This window comes from Nipponia nippon, unplaced genomic scaffold, assembly GCF_047370975.1.
Source record: "Nipponia nippon isolate SJK-2023a ecotype South Korea unplaced genomic scaffold, ASM4737097v1 scaffold_3, whole genome shotgun sequence".
Classification (NCBI taxonomy): Eukaryota; Metazoa; Chordata; class Aves; order Pelecaniformes; family Threskiornithidae; genus Nipponia; species Nipponia nippon.
This window is the reverse complement of record NW_028262347.1, coordinates 68,663,514-68,681,402: the sequence shown is the minus strand read 5'-3', so window position 1 is coordinate 68,681,402 and position 17,889 is coordinate 68,663,514. Positions and strand designations below refer to the sequence as shown.

The 17,889-nt window shown below is 51.1% G+C and overlaps 2 protein-coding genes across 2 annotated transcripts in view; one reads left to right on the top strand and one right to left on the bottom strand.

Moving 5' to 3' along the window:
- The window catches only part of WNT5B (Wnt family member 5B), a 73,691-nt gene that overhangs the window by 27,667 nt on the left and 28,135 nt on the right, over nucleotides 1-17,889 (bottom strand). The window lies entirely within an intron of this gene.
- On the top strand, nucleotides 10,956-15,144 carry FBXL14 (F-box and leucine rich repeat protein 14). The gene has a single exon (XM_009473598.2). The coding sequence runs from the start codon at nucleotides 11,638-11,640 to the stop codon at nucleotides 12,838-12,840; it is 1,203 nt and encodes a 400-aa protein (XP_009471873.1). The 5' UTR covers nucleotides 10,956-11,637; the 3' UTR covers nucleotides 12,841-15,144.

Below are 17,889 nucleotides of genomic sequence, written 5' to 3'. Positions count from 1 at the left end.
TTGTCACCAAACCGGCTTTCCGCCCATCGTGAGGGTTTCTGAGCACATCCTGCACTTCACCGGTGGGGACTTTATCCTCCAAAGAGCTCAGCCCACACCTAGGCTTCAAAACAAGGAATCGGATTTCAGGAGTGCCTGTGGAAAACTGAGCTTTCCCTTTCCTGCTTTTGACATGAAAAATGTTGTAACCACCAGAAGCAAATCTCCAAGGGGTTAAATTATCTGGAAAATGTAGGTGCTTATCTAACACCTCATCTACTCAGAAAGTGCTGTTCAAGCTCGTGGATGATGGACACCAGAGAATTTGGCCCTAAGCTGTTCTGAGAGTCCAGTCAGCAGTACTCACAGTTTGCAGCTCTTCAAATACGGATTTAAAAGTCACCGTTCCTGCAGCAGGTGCAGCTGGGCTGGATAAGGGTACCCGATTCAGATCGTTATGATCCCACAAACTTCAGAAAGGCACTTTGACTTCTAATGCCACCCAGTTTTTCAATCCAGTTTGCTATCCAGAGCTGAGGGAGGGCAGGACTGCTTCTTTTGACGCAATGTGGGTTGATGTCATCTTTGAATGATCACACACCTACAGCGGCAGACGGCGTGAGATTGTCACCAGGTCTCAGAATCACGCTTGAAGAAGGAAACAAGTAACTACCGAGTCATTCTCATTCCTGGTTAAAATTCGGGTATGTATACAATCATGTGCTAATTTATCAGAGGGAAGGACATTTTCCTCAGAAGCAACCAGAGCTTGGAAGACGGAGGCTAAAATCCCCTCCTGTGGCCAAACTTTACCCTGGGCACAGGGTGGACATCGGGTCAGGTCGCCTGTAGGGACAGCCTGCCTGCCTCCCCTCCCCGGTCACACTGAGGCTGCATCACACCTTTATGCTAATGGTACTCTCTGGCCGTGTAATGTGTGACACTTAAATTGCACTGCATTGGCATTTCCAGCGAGGAGCACGTACAAAGCCGACGATCTGGCACCAACAGTCCTCGCCGCGGTGACTTCGTCTGGAGCTCTGCTGATCTAGACAAGGGGGGGACCTGACCCCGTGTCTGGTGACTACAGCAAGGGGTCGGGTCGGGACCTTGTCTTCCCAGCACCGCTGCTGATTTGCTTAGCCACCTTGTTTTGGTTATAACTAACTGTGACTCTGAAATTCAGTTTCTTCATCAGCTAAGGGGAGGTAAATCTATTTCAGGACCAGTATTGTGATCTTGCCTGTGGATGCTGTGATACAGTACAGGCGCTAATGCATTTAAAGATCCTTCAGCGAACCATGTAAATGGAGTTGTTATTAACTCCATATTCATAGTAATACCTCAGGCAGAACTTACCAAACCAAGAGAAGAGTCTATAGGACACAGCTTTTTTTCAAAGAAAGAAATGTGTTTATTCTTCCCCTGAAGCTAAAGGGAAAACATGTACCCAGTGGGAGAAATCCAGTGGGTTAAGTTCTTCCAATTGCCACTCAAATAGAGAAAATTATCTATTTTATGCTGTCGTTCAAAAGGACATTCACAGTACCAGAGTGTTTTTTCCCCATTATCTTGAACATACTTATTCTCTCTGGGCAATATGTTATTGAATATGTTGACTAGATCAGGACTAGGGAATTTCTGTAGGTGGAATGGCTGTACATCTGGAATGCAACCTTGGCTTTTTTGGACAAATACAAAGTTCCTGCAGTGAAAAATGTGTTTGTCCTGCAAAAAATAGCGTATTTGTAGAGAAGGTAAGGATTGCTTGTCTTGCAGGTGAGGGAAGCATGCTGCGTTGCATAGAAGGGCTATGCTTGTATGTGTGTTAGCAGTTGTGGACCACAGAAAGCTGGTCTATGAGGATATATGCGCCCATCCCTGCAGTGGGCAGGGTGTAGGAGGAGAGATGGAATTGCCTGCGTCTCTGTATTGCAGGGAAAGCAAGAAATCCTATTAAGGATTTATGCTGTTCCAGCAAAATAACTTCCTCACTTGAAGCAGAAGCCAGCTTTTTCATTGTCTTGACTTCACTCGTGCTGACAGTGTGCAGTTCTTCGGTCAAGCCCAGTGCTGGTTTTGTACCAAGATATTCATCACTAAGAAACAGGGTACCAAGCCTCCTAGCTCCTATTCCTGCTCTCGGTCACAATTACGGTTGCCTTTGAAATGTATTTCCAATGTGGACAGCCCTTATATTGCTAAACACTCATCGAGTGAAAGCAGTTATTTATTACATGAATGGGTTTGAAAATACAGTGACGTGCACGTCCAAAAATATGTTCTAGAGAAGGCATGTACGGGAGATGTCTGAGAAGACATTTGTGCGTGGTGCGTAATAATTATAATATGTTTTCATTTACACAGTGTCTCTTCCACGCACAAGGGAATATAACGAAATGTAACTAAAACCGCATAACCTTACAAATAAAGAGAGAGAGAGCGTTACATACAAAGGTTAAACAAAAAAATCTGTTTAATGTCACTTTGGGGATTAGAAGAACTGGAGTAAAACAAACATCCAGAACAAACTTTGAGGGGTTGCTTCAGGAAAAGCACATGTGTGAGTGTGTGCCATCACATCTGCATATTCAATACGTCTTGCTGGGACAGCTCGAGGAAAATAGGAAACTGGACATTTTCAGTGTGGGAATTAGATGGAAGAATGTGAACCATTCTAAACAAAACATAGCGAAGTTGCCAGCTGACTTGCTAAAATGCCAGTGCTCTCTAGGATCCCTTGAAACGGAGCTGAGGACTGGCCTTGCCATTCAGGCAGTGGGTAGGGAGCCAGGAGATCTGGGCTGTATTCCTGGCCCTGCAGCAAACCCAGCAAGTGATGCTGGAAAGTCATTCAGCCCTAAGTTTCCAAAAACTGATTTCATGCCTATACTTCTGGGCACCTAGCGTGAGACAGCGTGAGCCCGAACAGCCAGGATTTCAAACAAAGTTAAGCCGCAGGTACTAACTTCCCATCTATGAAGAGGATGTATTTTGGGGCTCTGTTTTATCACGGATACAACGGGGCAAAAACCTGCGAGGCAACCCGAAATGCCACACAGCTGCAGGTATTTCATGATTACATAGACCTCTCATTTTGCCAAAGGAGAGGTGCTCTGGATACGCAAAGGAGTATTATTTAGTTACCTCTTGTTTCCCACGTCCTGGCAACCATTGCCATTCTATAAATATTTTCATAGCTTTCGATACATCTGAAGATTTTTGTTTATGTTTCCCATTTCAGGGCATCAAGGAATACTCTCCTTACGAAAGGATTCACTGTTCCAAAAGGAACATAAAGAATACAGACCGGGACTGCTGGCAAAAAGCGTGGAACAACATCACCGACAAGACTAGGAAAATAGTAGATCTCAGGGGTGAAATAGTGGAAAGAAAGCAGCTTTTCCACATAATTTAGTCAGCATGTATGCTGGGGGAAAAAAAGGAGTAAAAGCAGTATTTCTAGCTTACATTTTCCTGTGCACACACATTTTTTTTAAAAAATTGGGAACCATCTGGATTAAAGAAGGTTGTGTTCTCATTGTACATGACAGGGCCTGGTCACACAGAAGATTAATTTACATTATACCATAGGCAAAGGATTATTGTGTCTTTTCTGAATGGTGTAGAAACAAGTTGAAAGAGCTAGTTTAAAACACAGGTCCTATTTTACCCATTTATATTTCCACCTCCAACACAGTGAACTCTGTACTTTCTTCCCACCCTGTTTGCGTCTGCCCTTAATTTTACCCCCGCGTTTTCAGAGAGGATTTTCAAGATTTTTGTCATGCACAGGTAGATAACACGCGTAGGTGAATTTAGCAGTTTGAACGGGGTTTTAGAGTGTCCACACCTACCCAAGAAGAGAAGCAAGATCGAAAGCAATTTCTGAAAGGCACCTCCTTTTGCCACCACTTCTCTGTGCATCCATTGGAGTTGCAGCAGAAAACTTTCAGAAAATCAGGGGAATTTAGCACCAACAGTTGCTGCGTTGTTACTTTTAGGAACAAGATGTTAAAGTAACCTTCCTTTGGCCAGAACTAATCAAAATCCTCCATTAAATATAAAATTGTATTTTGTATCTTTATCCTGCCTTCCATATAAAACTGCATTTTGTAACTCTCACCTGCAGTTTGTGCCAGGCTCTAACTGTGACTCTGATTTTCACAGCATGTTTCCAAAACAGTATTGCCCTATTTTTCAGTTTTCCTCTAAGAACTTACTTCAGAGCCGACGCTCGTAGGGCAGGTGACATAACTTTGTCCAATTCTAGTGAACGGCCAATTTTAGAATGCTATTTACTACCTGAAAATGTGCTGGTGGCCACGGTCCAGAGAGGGAGGAGTTAATAGTTAAAAGTAATGCTGCAGTAATCCACAGGTACAAAAATCCTGTGTTTTAAGAACCACAGAGCTACATCCGTACCCTCCCCGGGCAGAGCTTACCTTCTTGTGAGGTTACCTCTAACTCTCGCTATTGCAAGAATACATGAATTACCCGTCCCTGGACCTTGCTCCTGGGGCCCCATGGAAGGGCTGACTGGAGAGGGACAAGCCCAGGTACTGATGCCTTGTCTTCCTTGGAGCTTCTGACGGAGAGGACAGCAAGAAGCTTCCCTGACAGCCAAACAACCCTTACTCGCAAGCTGGCCGGTATTGCCACATCTGCCCTGACTGCATGGAAACCTTCGGCAGAGGGGAGGCTGCACCCGCTCTTCTCCAACCTCAGCCAAAGGCCAGAACACCTCCTCCATCCCAGGCCGAACATGCTGGCTGTCAGTGCAGTTACACGCACGCAGTGTCTGGCCATCTCTGCTGGGTTTTGGACTAAACAGCTGCTACAGAGGAAAATTTCACAAACCTGCTGCCGTAACAGGTACCACACAGCATGTCGGACGCACATGTTTCTGCTGTGACTGCAGGGGCTGCCCCTTTTAGATCGAGTTGTAGAGGTCTCAGAGTTCAATCCCCAGGAATGGCTTATGAAAGCAATTACTACCTGAAAGGCCTCTTTGTTTTTGTGCTACTGCTTTTAATAATAATAATTACATCAGATATTTTCTGCCATCTCGATCTTCTTTGGTACTGCTAATAAAGAAATGACAAAGCCCAACACTTAAAATAGCACCCAACGCAATGAACTGCAAGTGCTGAGGTTTGAGATTTTACATCCTGCCCTCCCAGAGCACTTTCCCTTTGATGATTTTCACCATTGAGTACCGAGCTTCGTATAAGTCACGAAGGGTGTGACATGCACGGCGGAGTCAGAGAACCGCCGGCGGCCAGGGGCCCAGGTCGCCTGCTCTAACCACCAGACAGTCCTGTCCTACAGGAGCAGCCGAGCCGTACATGATAGGTACACGACATTCAAGTGCAGTTGCCTGGACCATAATATATTATTTTGGTTCTCCAAGTGATGCTTTCATTTATGCTTGGTTCAATCTGTTACAGCAGCAACAGCCGCTGGCCAATTTAATGACAAAACTGGGAATATAAGCCAGACCTCCCGCGCTTCACCTCCTCTGACCATTCCTCCTCTTATCAGCATAGTTATATTCTTGTCAGCTATTGACTGACCAAAACCTGAAGAAAATACCCAAATCTCAAAGGCTCAAATTTAGAGCTGGAGTCTGCACTGAGACATCAGCTCTGAATTTTGCCCCAGCACCTAACCATACATTCACAGTACGCTGTATTTTGAATAAGCCACCCCCGACACCAGAAGACACACGGCAGATCAGAATTACTTTGCGCAGGAGGAACCACATAATCCTAAGACACAGTCTCACGTAGCACCTGTTAGAGACATGATACCTGCAAAGTACAGAAAAAACACCGTTTTTTTATTTTTAAGGAAAGCTTCATAGTGCCTTAAGCTTCACAACAAAGCTCTGCAATGTAAGAGAATCCTAATGTTAAAATTTCCAAATAACCCACTGATTAGTTACATTTTCTTTATAATCTCTGGTCAAAAAAAAGATCACAACCAGCATGAATTCCAAAGGGAATCCATTCACTTAACAGCCCCATCCTGATTTATATATGTGTGTATGCCTGTACATAGATAAGCACATATGCTTATGTATCTAAAATATGCACATTACACATCTGTTCTGCGTACGCTTAAATGCCTAGGTCTTAATAGAGATCTTTGTCATGTAATTACTGCTTGCATTCACAGAGGAGTTCTAGGGGATCATTTTTGCTTTACGTTCAAGAAAGGAAAGGAACCTCTGAAACACCCCTCCGCAGCTTCTCCGACACCTTGCTAAGAGCAGAAAAGCTCTACAGCAGCAGTCAGGAGCCCACTCGACGTGAAACGCTGACGAGCACCACGTTCTCTCCATGACAAGCTGGCACCCTCGCTTTGCTGAGCCACGTCAGAAGATGGTGGCTTAGGTGTCAGCAGCGCAAAAGGGCCGTTTTGGTCTCATCCATACACAAAAACCATTCCCCAAATTGACTTTTAAGAAGTTGCACTAAATGAACTTTAAACCCAGTTTAAGACCATGGGTGATATCAGGCTTAGATGATTTTTGTGGGCATGCTTCAGATCTGATGAAGAAGGCCTGGAAGCCAATTTGTGAAGGACAACTGTAGCCCCTGGAGCGTGGCTGACATTAGAACTTGAACCAGTCCCAAACCAGCATTAGCTGAACTACTCGTTAAGCCAGTTGCGTTTTTTTGGAGAGGAGAAATTTCCCCGCTGTAGCTTAGACTGCGGCGAAATGCTTTAAACTGCGAAGTAATGTAGTGGTGGGCTGGACAAAAGGACTGAAAACTCAACATCAGCCAGTCACAGGAAATCAGCTAATGGATTGTATCGGGCTGCCCCCCAAACGGCACCAGCCCGCGGCCTCCGCAACAGATGAGGCAGGCTGAGGCCATCCACGCCTTGTTTTTTTTCAAGGGTGGGAAGTAAAGTACCACCGTTTTAAATGAAAGCCTAGCTCTCCAGAGCTGTCTGCGTGAATGAGGGGACCCCACTGGGCTCCTACCCCCCTAATATCCCTCTGACCATCATAGCGGTACCACGCGGAGCAGGTGAATCCGAGCTGCCTGTACGCCCCTTCCCTGCAGTCTTCTCTGCTCCCTCGGATGAAGCCACCTCTCGGACGTGGGACAGCTCGGTCGGGGGGGCAACGGGAGGGATCAGCGACCACAGGGCACAAGAGAAGGGAAGGAGGAACACAGTCCCTCAAGGAGCCAGTTCATGGAAAGGAGCACGGTTAGCTAGGCAAGGCAGGGAAATGTATGACTTTACGAATTAATTTAAGGTTAAATGGATCAAAAGAGAGAGTTAGCGGACTTTGGGCTTTATTGTTCGAGCGGGTTTGTGTCGTTTCTCTCCTGCAGTCCCATAGGTTAAGGAAAAGCCAAAGGCCAAGAAGATTCCTGTGGGTTCCAAGGAAAGATTCCAAGAAGATTCACGAGTTTTCCATTCCATGGCTGAAGCCGTGAAAATGCAGAAAGCACAGGGAGTCGGGTGGCAGAAGAAAAGGAAGGGTAGGGAAGGACTCTGTATCTTTTATCTCTTAAATGTTTAATTTGAGCTAAAAGTTACACTGCAAATTGAGAAGCAAAAACAACAAATAGGAACAGACTGAGACGGGAGCTGCAGAAAGACCTGGTGGACGGTATGCCCAACCATGCAATAAAAGATACAGGGCAGACGATGGTGCAGCTTTATCAGCACAAATTACTTCCAATCGCAGAAGCCACAAGTGAGTTATGTGGATCCTCCTGAACCCCTGCCAAGCAAAACTGTCCGGCCTCCGCTGAACACCGGTATAATTGGGGAAAAAAAAAAAAAGAATGAAACATTTATCTGGCAAGTGCTTTCAAAAAGAGAGAGCGGCTGTTGGGAGCTGCTCAAGGGGCTGGAATGCTGGAGATGGTTCCAGGAGGACGGATCAGCCGTCAGAGTGCATACGAGGCAGGCAGGGATTTCTAATAAAATGCAGTTTATCACAAGGTGATTACCACCTCCTATTTATATCATATGAGATCATGAAAAACATAGCACATATTTCGTTACTCCTGGAAACAACTGAAAGTCAACTGAACAACCATGTGATAAATTGGCCCTTTTCATGCACTTTTACTTTGTCTTTCTAAACATCTGTCACTTAGATAAAGCAAGCAATAAAAATCTACTAGAAAAATATTTTCTGTGCTCCCCCCCTAAAAAACCAACCCCATAGTAGATTAGGATTACGAGTCCAAATTCCAGGGCTGTTCCATTTAACATGTAAATCTGAATGGTTCACAAGGAAGCACAGACACTCGAAGTATGTAACATGTGAGAAAGGGCACTTCAGGGTCTCCAGAAAGCGCATCATCTATTTCTAACCGTTGCTGGTTACACAAAACAGGCGTTAAAGACACAACATGCTAAGATGTAAAGAAAAAAGTATTTCAGGTAAGCCTTTACGCCTTTAAAGAGCATGCCTTTCCCCGCTCCCCCTCAAAAGTTGAAGGGCTTAGAGAGAGGAAATACCGCATTATTTCCATGGTAAGGTTCTGCAGTCAAATTCGGGATAATACAGTAAAAGACTTCATTAGCACTCTTTCAGAACGACTTGTGTAACTTGCTTATAGCTTCGCCAGTTATGAGTAATGCAACAATCACTAAGATACACCAACACCACCTTTGTACCACATTTCTTTCACGCGTTGCCTGATGTCTCACCAGGCTCAGCCTCCTCCTAAGCGATCCCCCTGTCTTCAGCCGAGCAGTCCTGGCCGCGGCAGGCCTGTGCAGCCCGCCGCGCCTCTCACCTGCTCCTCACTTCACGGAATCGCTCCTTTTCGGTTGTGATGCTCTGTGACTGCTCTGAGCACAGCAGACGTGCAGCGCGGCTGCTCAGCAAAGTCTATTTCCCCTAATCTTCTTCCGATTAACCCGATGGTTAATCATCTCCCCCGACAGCCCAAAATAATAACGCTACAAAGATAATTCGTACTGGGTGACACCCCGGTACAGCGTCTGTGTGGGACTGCAGCTCCACGATCATTACAACCAGGTCTACACGTTGCTGGATCACCCAGGAGTACAAATTTGATCGGGATCGGGCCAAGGCACGTGATCACGCTTCTGCTGAATGAGCCAGAGCGCACGATACGCAGCCAACGCCAATTTTACGCTGGCCGTGTGCCAGCCGCAGGGGTGCAGACGATACCTGATCTGGCTGGAGTTGCGTACAGTGATACCTGATCCGGCATAAAGTCTGCTAGCAAAAAGTTACCCTGTCAAAAACTTCTTGAATTAACTCGAGCCGGCAGGGTGAATGAATACCAGGTCAGCGCTTCGCATCATGCAGCCACCCCGTTTTTGAGCCAGCAATAGGAGCTGCGCTGCTGGGTTTTCTGCGTTGCCAAACCGCAGCCTAATGTCAATAGCGATGCTTATATGCGCGGGGATCTCATTGCCGGATCGGGGCCTAATCGTCCTTCAACTCGCGTTTCCTCCAACTCAAAGCAAAAAGGAAAGAAAAAAGCAGAATGAAATCCAAACGTTTAACCTCTAAGTTAGTCAACAGAGTCCACTAATACGGAATCTGTAGGTGAAGATGGAGCCACGGGCATTTCTGTAGCAGATAAATGTAGGTGATGATTAAAATAAGAGCCTGTTCCTTCAGGTTAGTGAAAGTCTCAGTACAGCAAACACATCAGCAACTAGGCTGATTTTAGCAGTATTTTAGTAATCCAAACTGTATTAAAAATGCGCCCTGTTGTGTTGAACAAATGTGAACTTTATTTTTTTCTTTACAGCCCTTTGGCACAGAAGAGCAGTCTTGCTCTTTTGAAACTGTTTTGAAAAGCCTTACCTGATCTCTGGTAGACCTTAACCCATTTTTAACACTGCCGCAATAGTGCCCAGTGTTGAAACATGCAGAGTTACTATTACACAAGGCTACAGACATATAGGAAACGTGGATTTCAAACATTCTTTCTTGAAATTGCTGGAAATCACTGGAAATTGCTCGGTTTATGTGAGTACTTCAACTATTTTCACAGCTAGTTCAAGGAGACCATTAGCTGAAAGCCATTTTCAGAAGTTTTTCCATTTCCTATCACGGAGGCCTTAAAATCGTCCACCCAGAGATCCAGCAACCTTGACAGTTACCCAGATCTCCGAGCTATTTACAGCCACGCTCCTATCGCTCCTGCAAGGATGCCTAGACAGGGGGTTCCCAAATTTTGGCCCTCAAGGTCATCGTGCCGTCTGGAGGCCAAACCGCAGACAGCAGCAGCCTGCACTCCAGCAGGCACAGGCGAGGCGGTGGCCCGCTTTCCCCTCGCCGCCCTGTGCAGCAGCATGAGCCCCTGTCCCTCCTGACGGGGCCCGGCGGCCCGGGGCTCCCCGGAGAGCTCAAGGGCCCGTTTACCAGCCGGCCCACGGCAACCCCTGACGCCGAGGGGGGCCGGTAGCAGGCGCCCGGGGCTGACGGGGGAGCAGAGAGGCCTGAAGTGAGGGGGCTGGCTGGACTGCGGTGCGGGGCTGCGCGGAAGCGGGGGTGCTCTCCGCCGTTCAACCCTCCTCACGGCGGCGGGGGGGGGGGGGGCTCGGCCACCCCCGCCCAGGCGGGGACGAGTCACCCGAGGGTGACAACGCAGCGCCCAGCCACGACTTCTCCTCGCTGACAGGGCGGGGAGGGGGGCGACGGCCGCCGGGGGCGCCCGGACGGGCAGGGCGGCGAGGCCTGCGCGCCCCAGGCGGCCCCGGCCCCCCCCCGCTGGCGCCCCCGGCGGCTGCGGGCGGGGGCGGCGGGCAGCGGGGCGCCGCGGCGGCGCGGCAACGGTTAACGGCGGGGCGCAGCGAATGGGCCGCGCTGTTGCCAGGGCGACGGCTCGGAGTGTTCCGGATCGTACCATTGCGCAAGCGGCGCGGGGGGGAAGGCGAGCGGCGCCGCCGCCGCCAGGCCCGGCCCGGCCCAGCGCCGCCTCCTCCCTCCCTCCCTCCTCCTCCTCCCCCCGCCTGGCCTCGCCGCGCCTCCTCCCCCTCCCGCCCGGCCGGAGCGCGGCGCCGGGGCCCAGCAGCGAGCGGCGCGCGGCGGAGCGGAGCAGGCGGCCGGCGGCGGCCGGGCCCGGAGCGGCGGAGTCGGTACCGGCGGCGGGGCGGGCCGGGCCGGGCCGGGCCGGCGCGACCCCCTGCCCTCGCTGCCTTCTCGCCGCCGCCGCGGGATGCGGGCGGCCCGGGGCCGCGGGCTGTGAGCGGCGGCAGCGCGGAGACAAAGGGAGGCGGCGGGGCTCGGCGGCCGGCACCAGGGACGGAGCGCGGGGGCCGCCGCCGCCGCCGGGGCGCACCCGCCCGCCCGCCGGGAGGCGGCACGATGCGGCACGGGGCGGCGCGGCCGCAGCAGCGCGGCGGCAGCAGCGGCGCGGCCCGCCCGGCGCGGCGGTAGAGGCGGCGGCGGCGGGCGCAGGGCGCGGGGCCGGGCCGGGCCGGCGGTCGCGCAGCAGCGTCTCCCGCGGGCCGGGCCGCGCCGCCCGGGCCGGCGATGTGAGGGCGGCGGCGGCGGCGAGGAGGAGCGGAGCGGAGCGCGGCGCGGCACGGCGCGGAGCGGAAGGCGGGCGGGCCCCGAGCGGAAGCGGGCCGGGCCCGGCGGCGAGGAGGAGCGCGGCGCCGGCGGGGGCGGCCGGGCGCGGGCGTGCGATGGAAACGCACATCTCGTGCCTGTTCCCCGAGCTGCTGGCCATGATCTTCGGGTACCTGGAGGTGCGGGACAAGGGCCGGGCGGCGCAGGTGTGCACGGCCTGGCGGGACGCCGCCTACCACCGCTCGGTCTGGCGGGGCGTGGAGGCCAAGCTGCACCTGCGCCGCGCCAACCCCTCGCTCTTCCCCAGCCTGGCGGCGCGGGGCATCCGGCGGGTGCAGATCCTGTCGCTGCGGCGCAGCCTGAGCTACGTGATCCAGGGCATGGCGGACATCGAGAGCCTCAACCTCAGCGGCTGCTACAACCTCACCGACAACGGGCTGGGCCACGCCTTCGTGGCGGAGATCAGCTCCCTGCGCTCGCTCAACCTGAGCCTCTGCAAGCAGATCACGGACAGCAGCCTGGGCCGCATCGCCCAGTACCTCAAGGGGCTGGAGGTGCTGGAGCTGGGGGGCTGCAGCAACATCACCAACACCGGCCTCCTCCTCATCGCCTGGGGCCTGCAGCGCCTCAAGAGCCTCAACCTGCGCTCCTGCCGGCACCTTTCCGACGTGGGCATCGGGCACCTGGCGGGCATGACGCGCAGCGCGGCCGAGGGCTGCCTGGGCCTGGAGCAGCTCACGCTGCAGGACTGCCAGAAGCTCAGCGACCTCTCGCTCAAGCACCTGGCCCGTGGGCTGGGCCGCCTCCGCCAGCTCAACCTCAGCTTCTGCGGGGGCATCTCGGACGCGGGGCTGCTGCACCTGTCGCACATGAGCAGCCTGCGCAGCCTCAACCTGCGCTCCTGCGACAACATCAGCGACACGGGCATCATGCATCTGGCCATGGGCAGCCTGCGGCTCTCCGGCCTCGACGTCTCCTTCTGCGACAAGGTGGGGGACCAGAGCCTAGCCTATATCGCGCAGGGCCTGGACGGGCTGCGCTCCCTCTCCCTCTGCTCCTGCCACATTAGCGACGAGGGCATCAACCGCATGGTGCGGCAGATGCACGGGCTCCGCACCCTCAACATCGGCCAGTGCGTCCGCATCACTGACAAGGGCCTGGAGCTCATCGCCGAACACCTCAGCCAGCTCACGGGCATCGATCTCTACGGCTGCACCCGCATCACCAAGCGGGGCTTGGAGCGCATCACCCAGCTGCCCTGCCTCAAGGTGCTCAACCTGGGACTGTGGGAAATGACTGAGAGCGAGAAGGTCAGGTGAGAGGAGGGGGGCACCCCGAGACCTCCATCTCCTCTGGAGGGACTCACTGACTTACTGACTGACTGCTGCAATGGAGGAGAGAAAGAGAGAGAGGGGCACGCACAGAGCCATGCTACCCACGCACCCTGGCACCGGAGGGAGGAACGTAGAGAAAGAGAGTATATCCTCAACCCTTCTGTGCTGCCAACCTACCCTTGCCCTGCAGGAGGAAGAGGAGGAAGGGGGGGCAGGAGGAGAGAGAGAAAGCACCTATCCTTTTTCCAGGTCATGCCTCCAGCTCTATGCTGGGGAGACAGAGCTCCCCTTTTCCCAACAGCATCCTTCCCTGCGGAAGAGGTAGAAGCCCACACTCTTATGCACTGGGGCTAGAGACACCCCTCTTTATCCCCACTCCCCAATTCCATCCCTTCATGCACTAAGGATGGATAAAGACAGACCCGTGTTCTGCCGTGTATTCAGGATAGATTATTTTTGGTTGCTGTAAAGGAGAGTGGGAATGGAGATGGGAACAAACAATAACAGCAGAAAAGGCTTCCTAGCTACACTTATGTACCCGACCACCCAGTCATCCTGCGCTGGGCACAGGCACAGCTTTTGGTAAAATAACCATTCCACCTCTGCGCTTGCTCCTCCCCTGTCAACTGGGAATTGTGACAGAAATACTGCTCCCTAGGTACATTGATATTTTTTTTTTTTTTTTTTTAAATCTGTTTTCAATCTCCAGTTCCACGTTATTCTCTGCTGTGGGTGGATACAACCTCCCACTCTTCCAGTTCTCCACTGCACTGAGACTAGGGATAGCTACAGCCTCTCCTTTTGTCAGTACGTTTCCGTGTCATCCTGCACTATGGTTAACGGAAAAGCCTAGGCACTCCATTCTCTCTCCCCATCTCTCTAGTGGAGATGAAGATGGCATTTCCTCCTTCTCCTGTCTCTGGGGGGACTGGACTGGACACGGACCCCAGTCTCTTAAGCCTTCCCATGCACTGGGGGACACTGAGAGTTACTGAGACTCGTCTTCCCTTTCATCATTCTCTCTTTTTCTCCCCTCCTTCTTCTTGGCAACAGGGATAGACGTATCCAGCTACATATCCATTCCTCTGTGGGTCGGGGCTGAGCGGGTAGAAGGGGTGGCTAGCTCCCCTCTACCCTGGGGGAATTGAGGAAGAATCTCCAGCTTCATTTCTGCTTCATTTGAGATACTGTGACCTGTTTTTATTTTGAAATGCATAAAAAAAATTACTGCTACAAAAACAGCCTCTTACAGCATCTATCCCTTGCTTATGTCCTGTAACTGATCCCAGTTTTCCTCACTCATTCTCTTTACAGTATTCATTTTCTTACATGGTTTTATTTTTAAAGACATTTGAAGTTGCTGTTCTTGTGGATTTTTAAGTACATTTTTTTTCTGCTGAATATATTCTATATATATAAATATATATATGATGTCTGGCTACCTCGTTTTAATTTGTTACTTTTTTTTTTTTCCTCCTCAAAAGCCCTGGAATTCTTACAGGAAAGAGATTTTGAGACTGAAACATTTTTGTGCCTAGACTGGAATAATGCCCCTTGGGTTTGTTCTTCTTTTTCTCCCTGCCACCCCCCCCCCCCCCCTTTTTTTTTTTGTTTTGTTTTTTAAGCTTACCCTGTTGTGTCCCACCTTCACATTCTGGTTGTGCCTCTCCCTCCCTGTTCACTGGGGACTGGGGACCCGAACTGTGCTTCTGCATTTTTGTTCTTCTAGCACAAACGTGTAACATGCGAGAATCCACGCTGAGGATTGGGCTACTACAGAAATGTGTAAAATGCAAGTTTGTTTAAAAAAAAATTATATATATAGATATATGCAAATGCTTTCCCCTCCCAAATCACCTACAAAAGGTCACTACACGAGGCTTCCTGGTTGTAGGTGGAGAGGAGCAGAGCTGGCCTGCAGGCCCTGAGGCTGCGATGTGAAGGGGAGGAGACTGAAGTTCATCTGTCTTATCTCTGTTCTGTCAATAAAATGGAGCTGGGTCTTTAGATTTTTTTTTTTTTTTAATTATTATTTTAAAGAGGAAGTTTTGGTTTTGATTCTTTTTTTTTTTTTAAAGAAAAATATCTTGGCTTTTTTTTTGCTCTTCTGTTCAAAATCTCAAATCCTCCACAGTAACAGGCCAGACCACGGAGTTAATGCAAACCCAGAGACCCCTATGGATTAATTGTACTGTTTGTGAATTTGTATAAAAAAATAACAAAGATCCTCTTAAAACATTTTATATTCTTACAGTAAAAGGTTAAACATATTTATATAATAAAAGAGGAAATATGAAGTATGTTTTTGAAAAAAAAAAAAAAAAAAAAAGCCGTATCTGTGTTGTCTGTGCTTTTTAAAGACAAGTATCTATCGATGCGTTGGGTTTGGTAAGTATGCCGTGCGGCTCACCGCGGGGGCTTGGGGGTGCTCGCTCGTGTTGCCGGGAGGGAGGGAGTAGGAGAGGGAAGAGCGCCTGGCGCCTCCCGTGCAGGATGTTGAGCAACATCATCACGGAGGGGTTGCGAGGAAGGTGTTTGGTGGGACCAGCCTTCTCTGCGAGGGCGCTGGCAGCGACCCTCGGGGAGGAACCGAGTTCAGCTGCCCATCGGTGTGAGGCGTCGGCTCCGTCTGAGGTCAGGCAAGCCAAAAGTGCTGACGCTCGCCAGCAAGTGAATCGGGTATTCAGTGGTAGAGGAAGGCATTTGGGAGGGGGGACAGAAGGGCTGTTTCTTAATGTTTTAAAGCTCCAGGTAGACGGCAGAGGTTTTTGTGATTTACTTAAATTGAGGCCCGCCCTGGGTGGAAGACCCATCAAATAAAACATTTCCCAGCAGTGACAGCCACCGGGAACCGTGCCCTCGCCGGCGCACGAGGACCTGGGAAATCCGAACTGTCCTGGTTGGTTTCCACTGCCCAGGCTAAGATTAAAGAGGAAGTAAAGTGGGAATGTAAAAAAAAAAAAAAAAAAAAAAAAGTTTGCCTAATCCAAGGTGTCCTTTGTCCTATACCGTAATCTTTCTCCTCAATGTATGACTTTTAACCCGACGGGGTCCCTTTTCAGCCTTCCCCGATGTGGGTTTTTTATTGTTGCTGGCGCTGGCGCTTAAGCGGTGTTTACAGGGCAGCGACAAAGCCCCTCTCCCCGCAGCCCGGCGGCGGGGCTCGCCCACTGCCCCCTGCCTGCCTCCAAGGAGGGGGAATGCGAAATGGTGGAAGAAGCCGGAGCCATTGTTCAGGAAAGTTAAAAGAGGAGCTGTCCCTGCTTGCTTGCTCAGTCATGCATACTCAATCTGGCCGGGCCCGGGTCCCTATGGAAAGGAGGAGGGCGATTCTTCCCCTCTTTTTAACATTCCTCTCCAGGCCTGGCTGTATTTAAGCTGCTTTCCTCCGCGCCGAGGAGGAGGGAGGGGGATGGTCTGAAGTTCCTGTACATTTGCATTTTAAGCACTTCCAGCCCTGAGCAGGCCACTTTGTTCCCCCCCCCCCGCCCCCGCGCTGCCCCGCTCCAGCAGCCCTGGCTGGGTGCTGCTCCAGGTGGGTGGGATGCCCGACCAGAGCAGGTCCCCTCTGCCGCCGGGGCCGGCCTGCCCCGGGTCCTCACCCTCTGCCTCCACGCATATTTTTGGTTGAGGCTGGACTGGGCATACTCCTTTGCTGCCAGCTCCAACCACCTCACCCCTTCTAGGTCAGTGCCGCGTTTCAAAGGGGAAAATCATGCCCAACTCTGGACCTCTTCAGAAGAAACACTCTCATCTCCTCCGCATCCTAAGGACCTGGACTGTCTCAAGGTTTGGACTTTGGGGCGCATGTTGGTTTTTCCTCCCCTCTTTCCAAGACTTCCAAGCTTTCTGCTGGGAGTCCATCACAAAAGCTGCATTGTTCGCTTTAGGGAAAGCCACCACAATTGGATCTAATTGAGCCTGACACTATATCCATCTTCCTTTCCTTGGAGGGAGGTGTGGGGTCTGTCTTTCCTGCGTTAAGAAAAAAAAGTTTACAGTAACTTCTTGACCCAAAAAGAGGATGTGTGTATGAATATTATAAACAACGGGCATTCCAGATCAGGTTCCCATTACTGCTGTAAATGTGAATGTTCCTGGGGTAGGCAGCAGCTCCAGCCAGGGATGGGGAACGACATATCTCTCATAAGGTAAGTTTGTTTCTGCTGGATTTGAGTGAAAATGGCATCTCTTCTTATTAAGCCCCATATTTCCGCTCCCCATTTAAAAAAAAAGAAAAAAAAAACCAAGTCAAAACATTGCCCACATGGCCTGCAATGCTATTTAAGGGGAACCCGAGCCTAAGGAAGCTGCCAAAACCAAAGCCTCCGCAAAGCCCAGCATTCAGACACCAGGCTGTTCCCATAGATGGAGCAAGTGCTCCTCATGCCTTCCTCATGCCCTGGTGTGACAGCACCTCCTCCGGCACAGAGGCAGTTCTCCCTGTCCAGCCAGGCCAGGGCTGGGGAAACGCATCTGTTTACTAGTAAAGAGAAGGGTTTCTTAAAATAAATAATCCATTGCCAGCAACCATAGACCAATTACCATATGACTCCTCAGGGTAACAAGGAAACTTAATTTTCACTCTCCATCCGCTCTTGAATTTTTGAAGATGACTCAGTTGGCAACTGGGGTAGAAAACCATAAAAAAACCCCAAAACGCTATTTGGAAGTGAGCTGGAAGTCTCCTGTCTGTGTCAGCGAGCCCGCGGTGCCCCAGCGGTGGCTTTGGTGCCAGCCTTCGCCACTGTGCCCAGCAAAAGAGCTCCCGGCCCACCCAGCCGTGCCGGTTGGGGCAGGAGGGTCCCTTGCCTACAGCTGCACAAGCTGGGGCAGAGAAGATGGAGGACGAACCAGGGACCTGCTTTACGGACTGGTGGCTCTGGGCAGCACAGGGGCCACGCTTGAGGTGGCAGCGGAAAGTGGAGCAGAGCAGGAGCGACGGAAAGGGGGAGATGAAGGGACTGGGCGGCAGAGGAGGTGGCCGGGGACCTAGGGGCAGTGGTGGGGGACGCCGGCTCATGAGCTGCAGTG

Excerpts from the sequence above, each read along its gene's own strand:
- FBXL14 (XM_009473598.2), top strand. The coding sequence starts at position 11,638 with ATGGAAACGCACATCTCGTGCCTGTTCCCCGAGCTGCTGGCCATGATC.